A 22928-nucleotide genomic window follows, 5' to 3' on the forward strand; every position below is an offset into this window, starting at 1 on the left:
TCTATATTTATAAGTCATAACAGTATTTTGTAATGTAAGTTGCCACATAAGCAAGTCTATTTGAGATTATTCAACAACTCCACACAGTTTGAGGGTTAGTGTATGATGATTTTAGTGTGCATGATGCTCACTGTTGCTGTATAAGCTTCCATTACAGCTATATTAGCCACACTGAACATCTTATCCTTCTTCTGATCTAACACCCTATAAATTCACATCCTCACCTTCTGTTCCTGTGACAAATTGTTCGCAATCCCCACCACCACCCATCTCCTTCCTGTTCTAAAAGTATTGTGGTAATAATCTTACATCATTGTTAACTTTTGGTTGGAATCAAAAGGGCAAAATTATTGGAACGTATGGAGAGGAATTCATGCCAAATTGTGGAAAGTGGAAAAACATGAAATGCAATGCACACATGACATCACTTTTCCATAGTGACATGCAGAATATGTTCCAACATTAAAAACAAACCCTCTATTACTTGTTTTCATGTAACTTGACCTCTTTGCTAAAAAAAAAATGCATGAAGATTTGCTTTTTAAAAGTGAAATACTAAATTAATAAATAAATAAATAGAGAGTTCAATCCACTTTAAAATGTAATGAAGGCACAATTATATTGCTTTCTACTATGCAGTACTTTACAAAAATTTTCCTTATCAGTGAAAGTGAAGTGCAGTGCACACATGATACTTTTCCATTCTGCCAAGCAGAATACATGCCAAAATGAAAAGCAAAACCCCCACCAAAACGTTTCACGTCGCTTGACCTCTTTTTGGTAATGCAACCAAAACAGTACCCAGTATATTTTTCTTGGTGAAATCTAGGTAAATACAGCCAAGCAGACTCTCCCATTAGTTAGAACTCCAGGAGCTGAAGAGCAGAGTACCCACTAACATAAGTAATAACTGCCAGTGGAATCAACCAACCTCGTTTACATTTACAGTGGGTGGGAACAATTTGTTAAGAACAAAACATCACTCTAGGCCTTCTGGAAGTCCTACACACATTAATGACTGAGAATACATATGATACCCAGACCAATGTGTTTCTGTTTGTTGTTAGAAATGGAAAACAGCAACAGCTCTATATCTACTACGAGGTAAAGTATGTGTTAGTATCTCTGTTACAAGCTTCAATAAAACACGGAATGTGTTTTACATGATTGAAATGTCCACCTTTAATGTAGAACGACCAGAAAAGGTTCATGTGAATTGCCGTTAACTTAACGCTAACAGAAATTAGCATTATTGCAAAGGTTTTTTACTACATTTTAGACCAGGCTTTGACATTTATGGCCCGAACTGTAAAAGTCATAGTTCACCACTTCTTATTAGCCATTAAGTTGACCTGCAATGAGGCAGTCTGTTCAGAAGAAAGGATGTTGATGTGGTCGATGAATTACAATCATTCCTACTAAATGCACTACGGCTTTTGTGCTTTAATAACTCATATCTGTTTCATATCTCTTCTTGTTACTCTCTAATGATCTTCATGTCAAATCGGACAGTAAAGCCTCTTCCTCTCAGAGTGATGGCCTTGGGAAGGCTCAGCTGGATCGTTTCAGGGCCGTGTAGCCGCAGGCTGGCCACTATGGCTGGGACTGGTCAGAAATGCTGACCTCCACTGCTGGACAGAATGGAGGTAACAGGGCAGAAGACAGCGGAATCCACAGCTTAGAGAGACAGCTTTACTGTACAGGTCAATAGAGAGACGTCCACTCTCTCTGTCTATCACTTTATCTCTATCTCTCTCGCTCTCTCTCTATGTCTTTAAGTAAGAAAAATGAGCAAAATTTTGAACTCTGCACATTTAAAACTCCATCTGACCTTTCCAGCAAGAGTATGTCACTTTCTTTTGTTGTTCTTAAGGGTAGGCTAATGTTTTAATATATTTCAATGGAAATGTTATTATAGATATTCCACTCACCCTCTGTGTTAAAGGGGAATTCTAACAATTTTGCCAAATTTCTGATAATTCAGTCACAGACATGTGAACAAAGTCAGTCAGAGTGTTTTGAAATGATTCATTGCAGAGAAACTTACCAACTTACCAAGTCAGATTTCTTCACATTGGTGATAGGAACCAGAGATTGCAATGTCCACAACATAAATATATCCATTTTATTTACTATCCCAAACCACCAGAGAACCTACATGTGTCTTTTGAGTTTTTATATGAAATGTTGGTAATAATAAAACAGTCATAAATCTGAAAAATATGTTTTCTTTGGGAACTAGTTTGCCTAGTCTGCATGTACCTCTCCACCACGAATGGATTTTAAAGTATATCTTTTAGGCCAAAATCTTATCTAAAATGATTATACATCAATGTCTCAGACATCATGCAGTAACTGGTTTGTTTAGTAGCTTTCTGTAAGGGAGCTTTCAGAGATATTAAACTATTCAGACGTCTGGTTCCTATCACCACCACTGTGAACAGCTCTGACTAAGTTTTTCTAGAACAAAGCATTTCACACCAAACCACTCTGAATGTCTTTGTTTACATCTTAACCATTTAATTATGCAGAAATTCTGAAAAAATGGGTGGAACAAGATCTCCACTCCTGGTCCCATGGCCAGTGCAGTGTAAGAGGACATGATGAGAGCTTTGTTCTACTTTCTCTCTCTTGCTGCCTATCCTTCTCTCTCTCACAGCAGGCAGGCCTACCCACGAGACTCATATCACCTGTACTGTTGTGGATCGCAGGTACACAACAAACTCTCACCTTTGTAATTAGACCTCACCATTTAAGACTGTCTACATTCCAAACATGACATAATGTCCATATGTGAAACTGTACATGTACTTTGGTCTATATGTTCTCTGAACTTACCTGAGCACAATTTGTCAAATTGATCCAACCACATGGCTAAAACATGACTTTTATTATGGTTTAATACTGATTTAAACAAAACTGCACACTTAAAAAGGATGGTTATTCATTGGTTCTTTTATTATATGTAATTTTTATGGTTTTATTTACAATCAATTTTACATTTTCTATGCACACTTAAAAATTATGGTTCTTCAAGGGTTCTTTAGTGAAGAAAGTGGTTCCATGTAGAACCATGAACACCCAAGGATTCTTTTGCATGATTAAAGGGTTCTTCGCATTGTGAAAGGGTTCTTCAGATTAATGGAGCATGTTCTGTAGATGGTTCTATATAGAATATTTTTGAAAAGGGTTCTATATAGCACCAAAAAGGGTTCTTCTATTGTAACAAGCCTTACATCACAACAATAGGAAAACCCTTTTTGGTGCTATATTGAACCCTTTTCAGAAAGGTGCTATATAGAACCATCTACAGCACATTCTCCATCAATCTGAAGAACCTTTCACAACGCAGAGAACTCTTTAATCATGAACCCTTGAATCAAGCCTTACATCGTAACAATAGAAAAACTCTTTTTGGTGCTGTATAGAACCCTTTCCAAAAAGAAGAACATTTCACCATATAAAGAACTGTTTAATCATGCAAAGAGTTCTTTGAGTGTTCATGGTTCTATATAGAACCATTTTATTTACTAAAGAACCCTTGAAGAACCATCCTTTTTTAAGTGTATATAGAAAATATAAAGTTGGTTGTGAATAAAAGCATAAAAATTACATATAATCCGAAACTTAAAGTGGGTATTGTTAGATGTTCGTCCAAAGTATGTTCATACCAAATTTGATCACTTTAGACCAATCAGAACAAGTTCTGTGGCATTTTTCCTCGTCATACAATATTTAGTAGTTGGACATCAGTGGGTTAGCTCAATAATAAATATGCAGATTGTTATCATGAAACTATTTATGTTATCATAGTTGGCAAACTGGATCTGTCTGACTAAAAAGAGGACTAAAAATTTTAGCAGCTGTTTAGACAGGAAAATAGTCAATGATCTGGGAGAAGCAATGTAGTGCTATTAAACAGCACCCTCTGCTGGAAACTCATTAAAAATCATCTACTGCATAAAAGACTTTTGAACAGTCTGATCACCGTCTAATGGTCACTCGTAATGTAAAGACCACATCAAAGCAACACTGAAAACATCCTACAAACCTCACAGTCCGGACAGAAATAAGAAATGTAACACAACATAGCTTATTGCAGCTGTATTGTGCATATAAATAAAGCCTTTATTACAAACAGCTTTAAAACTCCCTGAAAGCTACTGGCCTCATAACTGTCCTAAAAACGATTTCTAACAGACAAGAATGTGTAAAAGAGGTTTTTTTTCGGATTATGTTACACATCTTTACGTATTAACGTCACACGCACAGGCTCAAAAAAAAAGTCCAGCTCGATGTTTTGGTCTCAAATGCAAAATCAACATCATACTGATGAAGATATGAGGACAGTAGTAGATAATTCACTCACATCTTCGGAAGACACGTCCTTCTCCAAGTTCACAGAGTTCTCTCTCTTTCAGTGCTCTCCACACATTACGTGCACTGACAGATTTCCTGCGTGTGAGACATCTCCTAATCCCCAAAACTTACATAGGGTAGCTTTAAGCTTTTTCCCTAATTATGCACTAGTATAGTTTATGGAGCTGCATAAACTATTTCATATTTTGTTATTATGTGTTAGAAATTTGGGTCGATCACACTTGATGTAATGCCTCTTTTAATTTACATGATTCAGATCAATACAAAGAATTTGAAATTTCAAACAATGAGTGCGTACACATACATACAATAATAAGATCATAATCAGATTTCTGCAGTTATCCAATTATTCACATTGTCATGTAAACACCATACTCCGATCTAGAAATCCGATTAAGAAATCCGACAAAGAGGCTGGATTTTAGCTCAGTAATCAGATTTCTCAGTGCATGTAAACTCTTATTGTGATTTCTTTCGGATTTCTCAGTCTGCGCATGTGCGAGAACAGATGGTGGATGTCGCAAGATGGCAGCACTCACTCACTAAATCAATCACTCACTCACCCAATCACTCACTCACTCACTCACCCAATCACTCACTCACTCACCCAATCACTCACTCACCCAATCACTCACTCACTCACTCACTCACTCACTCACTAAATCAATCACTCACTCACCCAATCACTCACTCACTCACTCACCCAATCACTCACTCACTCACCCAATCACTCACTCACTCACTAAATCAATCACTCACTCACCCAATCACTCACTCACTCACTCACCCAATCACTCACTCACTCACCCAATCACTCACTCACTCACTCACCCAATCACTCACTCACTCACCCAATCACTCACTCACTCACTCACCCAATCACTCACTCACTCACCCAATCACTCACTCGCTCACTAAATCAATCACTCACTCACCCAATCACTCACTCACTCACTCACCCAATCACTCACTCACTCACCCAATCACTCACTCGCTCACTAAATCAATCACTCACTCACCCAATCACTCACTCACTCACTAAATCAACCAATAACTCACTCACTCACCCACTCACTTACTAAATCACTCATTCACCCACTCACTCAATCACTCACTCAATTACTCACTCACCCACCCAATTACTCACTTACTAAATCACTCACTCACCCACTCACTCAATCACTCACTCACCCACCCAATTACTCACTTACTAAATCACTCACTCACTCACCCACTCACTCAATCACTGAATCACCCACCCAATCACTCACTTACTAAATCACTCACTAAATCATTCACTCACCCACTCACTCACTCACTCACTCAATCACTCACTCACTCACTTACTAAATCAATCAATAACTCACTCACTCACCCAATCACTCACTTACTAAATCAGTCACTCACTCACCCACTCACTCACCCACTCACTCACTCACTCACCCACTCACTCAATCACTCACTCACTCACTCAATAACTCACTCACTCACTTAATCATTCACTCACTCAATCACTCACTCATTCACCCAATCACACACTCACTCACTAAATCACTCAACACTTGCTCACTTAATCACTCACTCAATCATTCACTCACTCACCCAATCACACCCTCACTCACTAAATCAATCACTCACTAAATCACTCAATCACTCACTCACCCATTCACTCAATCACTCACCCACTCACTATTACTCACTCACTCACCAAATCACTCAATCACCCAACCAAATACTCACTCACTCACCAAATCACTCAATCACTCACTCACCCAATCACTCAATCACTCACTCACTCACCCAATCACTCAATCACTCACTCACTCACAAAGGGGTGGAGAACTGTAGCCTGCTAAATTTTTGCTGGAACTGGCAACCTTGCACTCAAACAGCTTTTGGTGTCTCATAACAGTGACACTTTATGTTCTTGTCTTTTAGTGCATTGAGATGACGATTATGGAGATTTATTATTTTTATAATGATTTGTATATTTTTATTGTTATGATTTTACATGATGCATTATTATTATTATTATTATTATTATTATTATTATTATTATTATTATTATTATTTCTGATGTTGTTTTTGTTGTTGTTGTGGTGATTATTTATTTACAGTTTCTCAAAATAATCTCAAGACAAAGCCAGAAAAAGAAAACAAAATCCTCCATGTGTTCACTTTTCTCTCTTTCTTATCTCTCTTTTTCTCCTTCTCACTTGCTGTCTCTCTACCCTTCTCTCCTGCTCTCTCCCTCTCTCTCTCTTTCTCTGTCTTTTCTTTTCTTCCCTCCTTTCAACCTTTCCTTCCTGCTTCCTCTCTCTTTCTCTGTCTTTTCTATGTCTTTCTTTTCTTTTCTTCTCTCTCTCTCTCTCTCTCTGAGTCTGCTCACCCCTCTTCCTCCCTCTCCTCCTCCTCCTCGTCTTTCTCTGCCTCGTGTCCCCCATGTGTGCTGGGTGGGCTGTACCAATGCTCCGTACAGCGGAGGGGGGGTGAGGAGAGAAATCAGCAGCTCATTAACTTCAGCACCTAGACAGCGACCATCGCGCGACTGACAATGCAAACGGAGCGCGCGGACAAACGACGCTCGCGCCAGAGATGCTTTGAAAAGCGATGCGCTTCGTCTCGCGCTGGAGCTCAGCGTAGCCGGCTGAGGTGAAGAACAAAGCGCGATAGCCTGAATCAGCTAACAGCAAAAAAAAGCATAGCAGGGCTCCGTACAGTCGCGAGGAGGGAGGGAGGGATCACACACCCTCGCGGTGAACAGGGGGGCAAAACAAGCGCGGTTTCCTTTGTTTACATTGGAATAAAAGTGAAGATGGGACGCTTTCCAGGACTGGAGGTGATTTGGATGCTACTGCTTTGGATGCTCAACGTCTACACGACCAGCATAGCAGCTCGAGCAGCATCCCGTGAGTACCAGTGGGTTACAATGCATTACAGCAAGGCTAGACCCCATAGCTTGTGCAGTAAGGGGGGTGGGGGGGCATTGCAGGATGCTATCCTGAGGATAATACACCTCAAAGACGTGAACCGAGGAGGTTTCGTGACTTGAATTATGTCCATATTTACTGCTGTTGCACTGCACGTTGCAACAGTATCAAAGTCTGTATGCTGACTCTGTTGGACTGAATGGAATGGCTGGCATAGCTGAATGAAGTTTATTGTTTTGGGAGGATCTCCTTTGTGGCATGTTTGGTCTTCAGGTTTGAGGAGAATGTTGTGGTTGGTTGTGTAACAAAGCTCTGGTGTCTTTGTGCTGATATGAGGCTGATAACAGCCATGTGGAGCTTGAAGTTCCTGAAGCTTCAGTAGTGCAGACATTAGACACTCTTAGGAATAAAGGTGCTGTAGAAGAAGCATGTTTGGCTCATTAAGGAACCTTTTAATGCAAGGTTCTTGTAAAAAACTTTGTTAATCCTTATAATGAGAGAACGTAGAACCTTTTTTAAAGTTTTAAGAACTGCACTGCACTTAATGTAAATGTAACGTCTTTAATGTAAAGTTAAGAACCGTTTAGGAGCCTTAAAAGAAGGCGCTAAAAAGGGTTCTTTGGTGCAGTTGCTTCAAAGAACCTAAAGAACCTTTTAAAGCCTGAACCATTTTTGTTAATGAAATGCAAGGGCGAAGAACCCTCTTAAAGTTTAAAGAAACTGCACTGCACTTGATGTAAATGTAACGTCTTAAATGTAAAGTCAAGAACCAAGGTGCTAATAAGGGTTCTTTGGTGCCATTCCTTCAAAGAACATAAAGAATCTTTTAATGCACGAACCATTTTTTGTTAATAAAATGCAGGTGCAAAGAACCTTTTTAAAGTTTAAGAACCTGCACTGGAGTCAATGTAAATGTAGCATCTTAAATGTAAATTCAAGAGCCATTTAGGAACCTTAAATGAAGGTGCTAAAAAGCATTCTTTGGTGCAATTGCAACAAAGAACCTAAAGAACCTTTTAAAGCCTGAACCATTTTTGTTAATAAAATGCAGGTGCAAAGAACCTTTTTAAAGTTTAAAGAACCGGCACTGCACTTAATGTAAACGTAACATCTTAAATGTAAAGTCAAGAACCATTTAGGAACCTTAAATGAAGGCCCTAAAAAGGGTTCTTTGGTGCAACTGCTTCAAAGAACCTGAAGAATCTTTCGATGCCTGAACCATTTTTGTTAATGATGTGCAGATGTGAAGAACCTTTTTAAAGTTTGAGAACCTGCACTGCACTTAATGTGTATGTGACATCTCAAATGTAAAGTCAAGAACCGTTTAGGAACCGTCATTTTTTAGAATGTATTAGAGTACACTTAAAACTGACAAGGCAAGGAACCTTAATTTTAAGAATGTTTTACAGCAAGTTTTAAAATGATGGTGCCAAAAAAGTTCTTTGGAGCAATATACCATAGAAGAACTACTTCAGGTTCCCTAAGAAACCTTTCAATGTGTGGTTCTTGAGCCGTTTTTGTTCATGAAATGCAAGTGTGAACAACCTTTTTAAAGTTTAAAGAAGCTCCAGATAATGTAAAGAATGCACATGAAGGTTTGTCCAATGGCCATACATCCAAGTCTAGAACCATTTGGGAACGTTCATGTTTGATTAAGCCTTCTTTTAATAATGCATTAGAGCACATTCTTAAAAACAAAGGTGCCAAAAATGTCACTTTTATGTTGGTGTTGGATCCCATTTTTGGTGTTGGTTCCCATTTTTGTGTTGGTGTTGGTTCCCATTTTTGGTGTTGGTTCCCATTTTTATGTTGGTGTTGGATCCCATTTTTGGTGTTGGATCCCATTTTTGGTGTTGGTTCCCATTTTTGTGCTGGTGTTGGATCCCATTTTTGGTGTTGGTTCCCATTTTTGTGTTGGTGTTGGTTCCCATTTTTGGTGTTGGTTCCCATTTTTATGTTGGTGTTGGATCCAATTTTTGGTGTTGGTTCCCATTTTCTTCTTGGTGTTGGTTTCCATTTTTGGTGTTGGTTCCCATTTTTGTATTGTTGTTGGTTCCCATTTTTGGTGTTGGTTCACATTTTTGTGTTGATGTTGGTTCCCATTTTTGGTGTTGGTTTCCATTTTTATGTTGGTGTTGGATCCCATTTTTGGTGTGGTTCCCATTTTTGTGTTGGTTCCTATTTTTGGTGTTGGTTCCTCTTTTTTGTGTTGTTGTTGGTTCCCATTTTTGGTGTTGGTGTTTTTGGCTACCTATAAAACCTTTAAATAGAATTGTTAAGAGAAATGTCTGTCAAATCCGAGAAACATTAAGAATCATCCCCTGCAAGGTTCTTTAAGGAGCCAGAAGTCTTTCTTTTTTGGCATCGCTCCAAAGAATCCTTTTTTTAGCACCTCTATTTTTAAAAGTGTCCACTTCTGGTTGTAAGTGAAAGCCATGTTCGTCTAGCCAAGTCTTCAGGTCTGAGGCACCTTCATTAGTACCTCGATGGCTACACCTTGTAAAGAAAGGAGCACATGGGTCAATATATGGGCCAAAGTAGTGGGTCATAAATAATGATGTAACGTGCAGCCACTGGAGCCACATGCCGGCTCCAGCCACGCTCGAGGAGGCATTAATAAATCATAGTCATGAGGGACGTGTAGACGCACACGAAAGGGAAGCGGGTGCTCATGGTTCTCTAGTCACTTCAAGCCTTGTCTCTGAAAACCTGACAATGACTGTAATTTGGTGGGAAGCTGTTGGCTAACTAGCTGGAGTCCCTCTTTAAAATTCAGGGGACCACTTAGAACAGAATAAAGCAGATCAATGCCATTGATAATTTTCCTATTGATTTTGAATGGGCAGCTGCAACCTGAATGCCGATTTCTCTTTGTCCATAATGCCACTATCACTCTGCAGTTTGTTGTAAATAACTCTAGATTACGTTTATTCTCAGCTCTCGCGCATAAAGGTATATGTTAGTGAAAAAGGATTCTTTGAGCACGGCCATAGAAGAACCACTTTTGGTTCCTGAAAGAACCATTTTAGAAACCATTTAGGAAACTTTAAGTTAATGAACTTTTTCCCCAAAGAACCATGTTTGGTAAAAAGATTTGTAAGTGTGAAGAACTTTTTACAGGTTCAAAGAATCTCCACATAACGTAAAGGTTCTATACCAATTTAAGAGTTGTTCCTAGAACCTCTACATTATGTAGAGGTTCTTTAAAAATTTTACAAAAGTGACTCTCCAAAGAACAATCAATTGAAAGGTGCTTTAGGGAAGCAAAAATGTTTTTTTTTTTTATGATATTGTGAAAAGAAACTTCTATTTTAATGAACCTTTAGATTAAGGAACTTTTCCCTAAATAATGACGTCTGGTAAAGAGATTTGTGAGTGTCAAGAACCTTTTAAAGGTTATAAGAATTTTCTCATAGTGTGAAGGTTCTATACAAATTCAAGGGTTGTTCCTAGAACCTTTACATAATGTAGAGGTTCTATAAACCTGAGAAAGGTTCTTCACATTCACACATCTCATTTACAAAAATGCTCTTCCAAAGAACAATCCATTGAAAGGTGTTTTAGGGAACCAAAATGGTTCTTTTATGATATTTTAAAGAGAACCCCCTGTAGCACCTCTTTTAAGGAACATTTAGGTTAAGGAACCATTTCCTTAAATAATGACATCTGATAAAGAGATCTGTGAGTGTGAAGAACCTTTTAAAGGTGATAAGAACTTCCTCATAATGTGAAGGTTCTATACAAATTTAAGGGTTATTCCTAGAACCTTTACATTATGCAGAGGTTCTTTAAACTTGAGAACCATCCACTGAAAGGTGTTTTAGGGAACCAAAAGTAGTTCTTCTATGATACTGTGAAGTTACTCAAGCTACTCAACAATCTGATGGAAAATATCCGTTTACATGCTCACTACAAGTAATCCAATCCAAAATTATGCGCATGCGTAGAGAACCACTTAGTGTAGACGTTACCATGACAACAAGCCTAGCGTGAGTCCAGTCAGAGTGAGACGAGCAGCAGTGAGCAGTACTTGTGTTTTTAGTTACTTTAAAATGATATCAGACTCAGGAAAAAGTACTTCACATGTCCTTATTAAAGAAGAGGAAGACGTCGTGTTCTGAGACACATAAACTGGACGTCCGTCCCACCACCGTCATTTAAAGTTCAAGCATAAACTTCATCTCCTCTGCAGACCAGTTTCTGCTCCGCCATGTTGAACGTTATAAACTTTAGCTATGACACGATGCACATGCTTAAACTTTCCAGCTGGGAATGTAATCAGAAACAGGCATTTACGTGGTCATTATTCTTCTGTTTAACAGATTATTTACAGGATTACCCGCCTCGTTCAATCTGATAGAAACTGTATTCCGAATGGACTCAATTGGACTAGTCTATTCCGACTGAGGTGTATGCATGGACGTATTCTATTCCGAATTAGCTATTAGTCAGATTATTAACGGACTATTAGGCTGCATGTAAACGTGGCTATTATGTGTAAATTTTATGATGAATGGATCAAAAGAAATGGCCGAAAAAAGTGTGGTTACGTTGACTTACATTAAAAGCAAAGTATGATTTTCCTTCTCCTGTAAAGTTATTATTTTGGAGATATGAGGTTTTGCTCCGACAGCAGCAATATTTAAAATTTAACTAAACGATGTAAACTGAATCATGCTCTGTCCTGTCTGGGCTCATTGGTTTTATTTAGCTATTACTTTATTTGTCTTGTGATATTAGAGCAATAAGCCATGAAACTCTGCGTTACTGTGGTTTAGTGTGATGCAGAGCAGGGTCACATCCCTGTAACAGCCTCAAGTGGCTCACTGCTTTTACAAAACAGAGAAACCTTGGCGCCTTAATACATAATACAGTTTATGGGTGCAGTTAAATGTGTATATTGAGTATTGCATAATCACTTCAAACGTGTCTCAGGCTAGTTTTAAAACCAGAACTACCCAGTTCTAAAATTACTGCTTATGAAGCAGAGCTTATGAAAGAGATGATAAAACACATTCACATGTTAAAACAGGATCATGAACTTGTATTTTCCACGTATTAAAGAAGTTACGCAGAGAGATGATGGTTCATTCTGTCTTTAGTCTGTTTTGTCTGAATTGCATTCATACTTTAAATGAAATGCACCAGAGTTAGTTTTGAAGCGAACCAACAATGACCTGCTCAGGGGGTCTTGGCTGCTTATTTGCTCAGCACCAGAGTTTGGATGGCAGCGTTCTCACATGCTCTAATGAAGTGCATTAACAGAGCACCAGAGTGTTTATGTCATGCATATGTGCTTGTTTATGTTCCTTGTACATGTAATATACTTGGTAAAACAAAGCTGATTCTCATTCCGACTCTAATCGCACTGAAACAGTTCTGAAAGGTCCTGAATCTAATGGAGAAGTGCTCTGTTCATAGATTACATGCTGCGGCAGTGGCCTGCACTTCCAGTGATACCTATTTAAAGTCTAAAGTAGTTCAAAGTCTTACATAACCACCGGATCTGTCCTTCTGATTTGTGAGGAGTGAGTGGTTTGAAACCAGATGACGTTTCAGAGTTAGTGTGTACTGGAGCGGTTGGGAGCTAATATTCATGAGTATTATTTACATAACACCACAAAAATCAAATGTATGCAGTCGTCCCTAGACATATTTGATGTCCAAATTTTGCTTATTTATTTTTGCACGGGAGCTACAAACTAACATAATAGAAGTCTGTGTCACCTTAAAGATTTCTGTTACTTGTTAGCTACATTAGCATTGCAGCTCCAGTGCAAAACAAAAAAAAGATGTTAATAGCAAACATTTATTGGCCAATTAACTACATACAACTGTATATATATATATGTGTGTGTGTGTGTGTGTGTGTATATATATATATATATTAAAATACAAATATAGACAGATAAAAAAATCACAAACAGAAAAAGAAAATAGAGAAATAGAAAAAGAAAAAAAGTACTGGTACTGATTTTATTTATTATTGTAGTCATTTGCAAAACTTCAAATGCCCCAATCATATGTTTGTTCAACATGTTTTGTTGATTTTCTATGTGAAAATAGGAAAATAGAAAATAGTTTGTTAAAACCTCTGCAGGGAACAAACTTAAGTTTTTAAATATATTTGACATTTTTTCTGCAAATTATAGTGCACAATTTCTATTTCTCTGCTGAATTTGCACAAGCCTCATGTTTTATTTTTTCCAATATGTTAAATTCAGCAAATAAACAGTAACTGTGCATTAAAAAGTGTGTTCTCTGTAGAGGATGTGTTCACTTATTTTCACTTAGAAAATCAGCAAAGCATCTTTTGACCAGCGGTGCACAAACTGTTTTAAAAATGTTCAGTAGTGTCTGTTTCCCATGCTCTTGTCCTAAAACCTTAACCAGTCTAAAACCTTAACCAGCGAAGCGCTGTATCATTTACATACACACACACGTATTCGCTGCCACAGCTTGTCTTTGTAGGACACACCATGGCTGTGAAATGGATTCACAGTGTCACAGCTGTTACACACTTTCTGATTAAGTATTCACTGAAACCAAATGAAATTTCTACGATGAAGCAATTTCTTATCTGCGGTCTTTTTTCCTCCTCCCCAATAGCAATTAAGGCTGGCGAATAATGATCTCATTAATGCGATTGATTTGGCTGTTTTGAAAGCCAATACAGAGCCTGAAAGAATACTATCAACTGGGCTGAAAAGAAGCTTTGGGTTTGGGGAATAAATAGACAATAAATAGCTTGAAGGCCTACATTACAGGCACCTGGGGAAATAGCCTCAAACAGAGGCCAGAGTCAAACTCACCAGTGAAAGGCCAGAATGAATGGATAGATTATGTGGTCACTCAAAACTGGCATTGTGAATTTCAGCTTGTGGTGGAATGAAGTGGACCTAAGGTGAAAATGTGTTTACTTAATTCAAGTATGAACATCATTTCCACATTCATTTGTTTATTTGTTTATTTGTTTATTTTTAGGATCCACATTAGCTGTTATCACAATAGTCACTATTCTTCCTGAGGTCCAGTAAACATATTATACATTACAAAATAGTGCAATAACAATTAATGAAACAAGTCATACAAACCATGGGTAAAAAAAAGAAAAAATAAGAAACTGAGAGAAAACAAACCACATGAAAAACAGAAAATAACATAGTAGGACAATTTAAAACATAAAATTACAGTAGAAGACAATTGAAATGTATAAATATAAAAATGAGTTAACACATACTCTACAGAGAACAAAGAGAAACTATTTTTCTGCACATTTTAGTGTGCAGTTTTTAGTTGATTTGCTGAGCTTAATATACTGTAAAAAATAAAACATCAAATTAAAAAGGGTGCCATAACTTTTGCACAAGATATGTTATGCTTTATTTTTTTCAACATGCTAAATCAGCACATAAACAGTAATTGTGTATGAAAATGTGCAGAAGCGTGTTCTCTGTGGGGGGCGTGTTAACCTATTCTCACTTAGAAAATCAACAAACCATCACTTGAACAGGGGGCGCCCAAACTTTTGCACACAACTGTATATTTTGTTATTGTATGTTTTGTTTACTTATAGCTGTACTTGAACACAAACAATACAGTACAATACAGAACAAAACAATACAGCAGAATGAAGCACTGACTACTGTGCAGAATGCGGTACTATACTAAAAGCAATGCTTCCCGTTAGCTGTGACTCCACATGGAGATTAGGACTCGTGTGTTTTGTGATGCTAATGAGGACGCTCGTTGAGCACCTGCCGCCACCATTCGTCAAACACCATGTGCCAAACCTCTGCCATCTGACCCTCCCCCATCATCAAGCATCTCTCTTTGTCCCCTCAGAGATGGACACGGCTGAACAAAGGCCTCAAATCACTCCGAGCAATAAGCCTTAAAAAAACCAACATAAGCAATATATTTTCATCTACTGTCTCAGACATAGCTCCTCTCACAGAGCCAGAGGAGGAGGTTATTGTTTCATTATTTCATTATGCAGTGCTAGGAGCTCACTGTGAAACACAGAGTGACATTTAGAAAAGTGAACACTGCACACTAGACTGCGCTCAATCATTCAATCATAAAGAGAGCTGTAGAGAGGCTCCCAATGTGTAAAAATAAAAATTAATAGATTCATGTACAAATATAGACATGTGTGCAGAAATACACACAAACTTATACATATCTTGTTGCTGTCTGAACAAAACCTTGCACCTCCATTTTTATTGTTCTTTTATTTTTTTACATAATTTGAAAACACTGACTGACACTTATTCATAACAAACAGACCAACAGAAAAGGTGCAAATTGACATAGAATAAAATCTTGGGACATTAACTTTCATAGAAAGTTTTTTCCATTTTTTTACTGTAAAGTTATATGTACGTGTGTATATGTGTTTATGTATATAATGTCTATATATATGTATATGAAGTATTCCAATATGCACTATAGGCCACTTTTGAGAATTAGAAATGATGTGTGCATTACCACATTTTTCTTTTCAAAAACTCATATCCAAAATTGTTACAAATGTATATATAGCTTTTTGGAATGAAACTCTTCTTTATATATAACAATGTGTGTGAGATATATATTTATATACATATATTTAAATGATCATGCTGATTTCTGCTAGTGTCCCTGTGGCAAGTATGTTAGCATTATGCACTTCACAAGAAACATTTTTGGCTGTTCTAGATTAAACATGAACACTTAAATAAGACATTTTGACATATATGTTACCATGACTGTAGCAGCGGACTCTTTCAGTAAAGTGTCCTAGCATAGAGCTTCCGCTGTCATTGCAAATCAAAATGTGATTGATTTATTCCTCTGTCAGTTTTTATTAATGTTAGTGGTTTGTCATTTTAGCCCTTCAGTTTAAAAAGCCTAACTCATGGGAGATTAGCTTGGATAGTCCTGATTGTATATACACACACACACACACACACACACACACACACACACACACTCACATATGTATGCGTGTACTAATACACATCTCTGTGACTGCAGTTTGATGTGCAGTATATACATATGTATGCATGTATGTCTGTACAGTACGTGAATTATAGAATCTGTTCACAGGCAAATCCTGAATGAACCAGCAAACAGATAAATGAATAAGTAAACATCCTCTACAGCACAGTGTCTTATTGCTGCTCTCTGAAAGCTGACTAAGACAGTAGACACTAAGCCTTCAGTTACTTCTCCTGCCTGATTACCAGCTCTCAGTAGGGGAGAGAGAGAGAAAGAGAGATACGTGGTGTGGTGGGGGGTGGACCAAGCCCTCATGCTCTTTCTCTCTCTCTAAGATAGACCCCCTCTCTTTCTGTCTCTTGTCCAGCCTTTAATGTGTGTGTCTCCATTCAGATCTCAGTTCATCTCCAAACACGGTACAGGCAGACACGGTGCGGAGAGCGAAGGGGGAGGACAAAGGGGTCTCAGAGAGGGGTCCATTCACAAGCTCTGTCAGCTCATTAATACAAGATGGGGCTCTTCATTCTAGGCCTGTAATCGACAGCTTAGACTCCAAATGTAATCGTCTATGTTGACTCAGACCAGCTGCTGCCTCAAGCATGAATCAAGGACTGGGGCTGCTGGGTGGACAAAGAGGATTAGAAGAGAAGAGACAATACAAATTAACCCTCTGGGGTTTAAGGGCATTTCTCGATGTTTGCATATCTTCTTAAATTTGCCTTTAAAGGCATCTGCATAGAACATGATATACAAATGTTTCATAACAAAATGCTCCGTAATCATTGCTGCTACTTTCCAAAACTATTGCAGCAACTTCAACAGCTGAAAAACTTTTTGCACTTTATTTCACGTGTCCCTGATGTTCACTGAATGAGGGACGAAGGGCTTCTGAGTGTCCATTGGTCAGTTTCACACAAAGTGTAGACAGACACACAAATGCAGAGAGAGGCAGATGACCTATATCTCAACCCCTCTTCATAGCCTCATAACTATGGATGTAGGTCACGTTTGATCTTGCAAGATGGAATAGAAAAGGCAGACGCTACAGATTCAGGAAATGTTTGAATCGTATTTCTATGCTGTATAATGGCAAAGATAAAGAATCATATATAGAAATATCAAGTTTGATGCACAGACGAATTCTTGGATCCCAGAGGGTTAAACAAAGTTAACATACTCAGTTTATCTCTTACCCCAAATATGGCCGATCGGCCAAGATCTGCTTGGTATTGTTAGAGGTCTACATGAGCATGAAAAAAGCCTGAACCCATCCAGTACCATTGACGAGACCCAACCCAACAGGCCCGACTGGTACTGGCTAAATTTGAGACCAGACCCAAACAGGCCCAACTGGTATGGGCTAAATTTGAGACCCGACCCAAACAAGCCTGACTGGTACCGGCTAAATTTGAGATCCGACCCAAACAAGCCCAGTGGGTACTGGCTTAATTTGAGACCCGACCCAAACAAGCCTGACTAGTACTGGCTAAATTTGAGACCCGACCCAAACAGGCCTGACTGGCGCTGACTATATTTGAGACCCGACCCAAACAAGCCCAACTGGTGCTGGGTACATTTGAGACCCGACCCAAACTGGCCTGACTGTTGCTGGCTAAATTTGAGGCCCGACCCAAATAGGCCCGACTGGCGCTGGCTATATTTGAGACCCGACCCAAACAAGCCCAACTGTTGCTGGCTAAATTTGAGGCCCGACCCAAATAGGCCCGACTGCTACTGGCTAAATTTGAGACATGACCCAAACAGCCCCGACTGGTACTAGCTAAATTTACTAAGCACCTGAATTGATTGAATCTATATAGAACCAAAAAGGGTTCTTCTATTGTTATGATGTCAGGATTGTTACAATAGAAGAATGCTTTTTGATGCTATATAGAACCCTTTTCAAAAATGTTCTATATAGAACCATCTACAGCACATTCTCCATCAATCTGAAGAACGCTTTCACAATGCAAAGAACCCTTTAATCATGCAAAGGGATCCTTGAGTGTTCATGGTTCTATATAGAACCATTTTCTTTACTAAATTGTGTAACATTATTAAACCTGCACTGCATAAGAGTGTCTGCCAAATGCTGTGAACGTAAATGGTGTTTCTCCAGAATGTCTTGTCTTCTGTTCGGGTCTTTATGGCTTTTTCAGTATACAAGTTCATCAATATCTTTCCTGTCCTGCTTTTTTATTGGCAAGCATGTGATGATTTAAGCATGCAGTTTGTATGATACTAATTCCTTCTGTTACTTGTTAGCTTCATTAGCTTTGTAGCTCCTGTGCCAGGGGTGTCAAACTCAACCACTAAACGGGCCATATAAAAAAAAAGAAATCCATGGGCTAGAGCAGTGTTTCTCAACCTGTGGGCCGCGGACCACCAGTGGACCGTCAAGCACCCTCTAGTGGTCCGCGGGCCTGTACTCAGAGGGAAGCAGTAATTTGGGCAAGTAACATTACTGCAAGTCATAAGAACATAAGCAAAAAATTATTAACTTAATAATTAAAAACCTAAGAATTAAACTGCATGGACTTGGACTTAAAAAAGATGATTTTAGTTTTCCTGTGGGCTGTTATGTTTTGTAGTTGTACACAGGTGGGCCTTGGGGTGGAAAAGGTTGAGAACCCCTGGGCCAGAGTACGCCCTTCTTCATCTCTGCCACATTTCTGTTGCCTCTGCTGTCTGTCCAACTCTCCAGTTTGTTTGTTTCGTAATGGTACTTAATGTGCTATTCTTTATTTATGGCCACACCATCTCTGCAAATGAGACAGATACTGGAAGTAAAAAGGTATTCAAGCTCCCACCTGTCTTGAAATCCCCAGCAATCACTTTTACCAAACTAAATGTTTTTGTTTTTGGCTAGCTAAGTGTTTATATTGGTTGGACTGCTGCTGAAACACAGCTTGTGTATTGACTAGTGTAGTAGGAATAAGGTGTAACCACTATCCCATAGATTGCTGCTGGGGAAGGGGGGTTGGAGCACACCTCATGTTGCAGTGAATGCAGGTGATTGTACTGCAGGACATTGTGAAATGGGCTAAAATGCACCGAAAATGAAAATAATTTTGCGGGCCAGATAGGATTGTGCTACAGGCCTGAGCTGGCCCACGGGCCTTGTGTTTGACACATGGGTCACATTTGGAGTAAATCACTTTAAATGCTTTTTGTGTGAAAGTAAGCCTTTATACTTACCACCGTAACAAACTGTTGTACATTTTAGGTTGAAGGTGTAACAAGGTTGCCACTAACTGGAAATGATATGACTTTTCAGATGCCTGTGGGACGTCGGTTTGTGCATTGAAAGTAGGAGCAGTGCTGAATAAATGCAACACTTTTAGTGTGAAATTCCTCTTTAAGTGCAGCCTCTTCAAGTGCTAGTGGTTGGAGTGTTTCAACGTTAGGCGTGAAACTGTCAGTATCACTCTTAAACTTCGCCTGCATGTCTTTATGGTCGATGCGTTTTTCACTTAGATTGCTGAAGAGAGGTTCTGCTGAGAGATGAGCTTTTATTCAGGCACAGAAAGTCTCAAGAGTTGAACATTGATTTCATGGCAGCCCATCGTGCCTCAGAGCTTCTCCAGAGAAGCAGTAGATCTTGAAGTCAGCTAGCGCTGTAATAAGAAGAAGAATAGGATTCTCAGTACTTTGCTATCTGCTGGATAATGTAAGGCTGCCAGAAAATGAAATTTCATATTGATTAGTGATAAAATGTCTGGAGAATGTTTTTTTCACAGTGCCAGAATTGGATTCCTGGAAAGGATGAGGATGAAGTGGCTGGGAGCCAAGGCTCTGGTCGTCCACTTTGCCAGTTGGGTTAGCATGATGTAGCGCATCCACCTTTGTTTGGCTCACAACCTTTGCTCCTTTTAAAACAGAACTTCACCCGTAAATGATAAAGAAACTCAGGATGGTGAATGAAAGCTAGTAGGAAAGAGTTAGCAGCATGAAAATTAGATTATACTAGCCAGGGCCTCCTAGCATTGATTCAGTTAGCCATGTTAGCACATGAAGTGAAGTAGCCTATTAACTGTTTCTTGGAAAGATTCTATGACCTTGTCTTTACTTCATTATAAGGAGTTGACTCAATATTGGCACAGCACCCAAATGGTTCTGACATTATTGACTTTGTTCTCCAATATAATCTGACCCTCGATCTCAGATCTTTGTCAGTTGACATGCACATACAGCGTAGCTCAAGATTCAGACTTCTCCCTGCTGATCACAACATGGAGACATCAAAAAAAATGTCTTTTTAACATTCTTAAAAATGGGTTTAAAAAGGGTTCTTTGGACCAATGCTACTGAAGAACCACACAGCCAGGGGGCAAAACCACTTTGGTAACTTAGATGGTTAGACGGTTGTAACGTTAGTCCACTGTTGTAATCAACATAGATTTTGCATTGTTCGTAAATTCTTGTTGACTTAATAATAAAATGCTATTTGTCTGTCCTCTCCTTATTTGACAGTAAGTAGCTAAACTTATGACAGCCAACGTTAGCGTTAGCTAAGTAGACAGACAATTTAGTTGGCCAGTTAATAAGGCTTGAACCTACTTAACAAAACCAATATTATTCTGTTTGGCTATCATTAATATGAATCACACACAGTGCTAACTTACTCATTACCTAACTAGCTAATTTTAGCAAACAGAAAAGTGACGACCGGTGTTGTGTCTTTTTTGTTTCTCATCTATCAGTGTTCTCTCACTACAATACCCAGCATGCATTACACAAAAAACACCATACAACTATTGGAAACCCCATCTGTGCTAAAAAAAATCCTGACTGTTAGCATGACTTATTAGCTAGAGGCTAATAAACATAGATGTGATATTTGGCTTCCTAGCAGTAATGTTAGCTATCGGGCTTCCTTCTGTATTAGCCAGCTATCAGGAAAACAATGTACATGTCAAATAGTCCACCCTCAATTTCCCCCCCAAAGCCCTTATAGTTTTTCAACAGGTCCTCCTATCTTCAAGATACATCATCCGAAGGGCATTTTCCTAATCTTCAAACTGGAAAATGTTGCTCTGGAGACTACTGAGGTACCACTGTAGAAGATAAGCATGTTCACAACAGATAAAGCCATGGTTACATCTTTCATTTTGGCTGGAGTGAACCTTTAAGAGTGTTATTGAAGGGTAATCTCAGAATTGCATCAGTCGCTTTCTTCCGCGGCCTTAAATGCTTGGTTTCATCATCTGAGTCCTTGTCATATGGCAGATTAAGCACAGTGGCGATGTGTGAGAGAGTGGCCTACATCAGTTTAGGACACGGTCAGGTCCCAGGAGCAGTGAGCCTGACACGGATCTACAGACAAAGAGAGGTTGCACCAGCTCTCAAAACTGCTTTAGCTTCAGTCTGAACTACTCCACCAGAGGCAACTATCTTTGAAGCTCATTCATAAGATCTTACTGCTTCTTATAGGGTCGTGGATAAAATATTCAAAAGTGGAGCTCTTTCTTCAATAGAAAGACATGTTTAGTCAGAAACTGCAGTGAAGTTTGAGAAAAGAAATGGTCAGTTCTAAGAATGACAGCATGTTAGTCCAGACAATGTTGGGACCAAAACCAAAGCCAGGCATTTCATTGATCCATTGTCACTGTGCAAAAAAAATAAAAATAACAATGAATAAATACAAGCAAAAACAATATCTCCATTTTTTTCTCAATACTTATTTTTCTGCTACTTTTGGGCACAGACGCTGCCCTTTACATTGTGTGATACTTTCATGATGAAAGGAATAACAGAGATGCTCCAAAATTGCTTGGAATAAAATCTCTTTACATTAACTTACATTAACAGTAAAGAATATTTTTGCCATCTTCCATAAAGTTACCATTTTGTTTATTTTTATTTCTACACCCAAAAATTATTATTTCAACACTGGTAAAAATTTCATTCAAACTACTGCAAAACTAAAGCACAGTTTGCTTAGAGTCACTACATGATCTTAAGTTAACAGATTAAAATGCTATGTCAATTTGGAAATATTGCAGCTAATCGGAACAAGGTGGATAAAATTACAGCAACAAAAATGGCACCTTGCCAACATTAGCTTGACTGCAAGACAAAAAATTACATTAATCTATCCCAACAGTGTGATCTTTCCAACATACAACATACAAAACCAATGTAATTTATAATTAATGGCACACTTTACTGAATTATTGTGGTTCACATTGATCAACTAAACAATTCAGGACAGTTAATAATATATTAATTAATATGATATTTTCGTGGGTGGTCATTTGGCAAAAACGCTAATTGAAAAATGATGAATGAGTCTCAGTACGGTAGTACTGAATCTTCCTGCCTTACAGTTCCAGCAGACCTAATGTTCAATCAGTGAAATGGATAGCTATGAATCTTAATAAAAGATCACTGTAATTTTTAACAAAATATAATTTGGTTCATTTTTCACAGGAGAAATGTACTCTTCCTTGCTGTACCTCAGGAGGAAAAAATGATTTCTGACCTTGAACAGACCACGAACACCAGAATTCGTCCCAGAACCACTGGTGTATGATATAACTTTAAAAGAACATATCTCCCAAACTTGCTAGGATGACCAACCATGGATGAAAGCTGACAGAGGCTAGCAAACAGCTAGGCTGACCAAGCATAAAT

General features: G+C 38.5%; 1 protein-coding gene across 1 annotated transcript in view; it reads left to right on the forward strand.

The window, feature by feature from the left end:
* Window positions 1-7039: 7039 nt before the first annotated feature.
* The window catches only part of cntnap2b (contactin associated protein 2b), a 76742-nt gene continuing 60853 nt past the window's right edge, over window positions 7040-22928 (forward strand). The window contains exon 1 of the mRNA XM_036556607.1: window positions 7040-7289. Coding sequence (XP_036412500.1) covers window positions 7196-7289 — 94 coding nt within the window. The 5' untranslated portion in view covers window positions 7040-7195. The remainder of the gene's footprint in view (window positions 7290-22928) is intronic.

The sequence above is a fragment of the Colossoma macropomum genome, unplaced genomic scaffold (genome assembly GCF_904425465.1).
Source record: "Colossoma macropomum unplaced genomic scaffold, Colossoma_macropomum, whole genome shotgun sequence".
Taxonomy (NCBI): domain Eukaryota; kingdom Metazoa; phylum Chordata; class Actinopteri; order Characiformes; family Serrasalmidae; genus Colossoma; species Colossoma macropomum.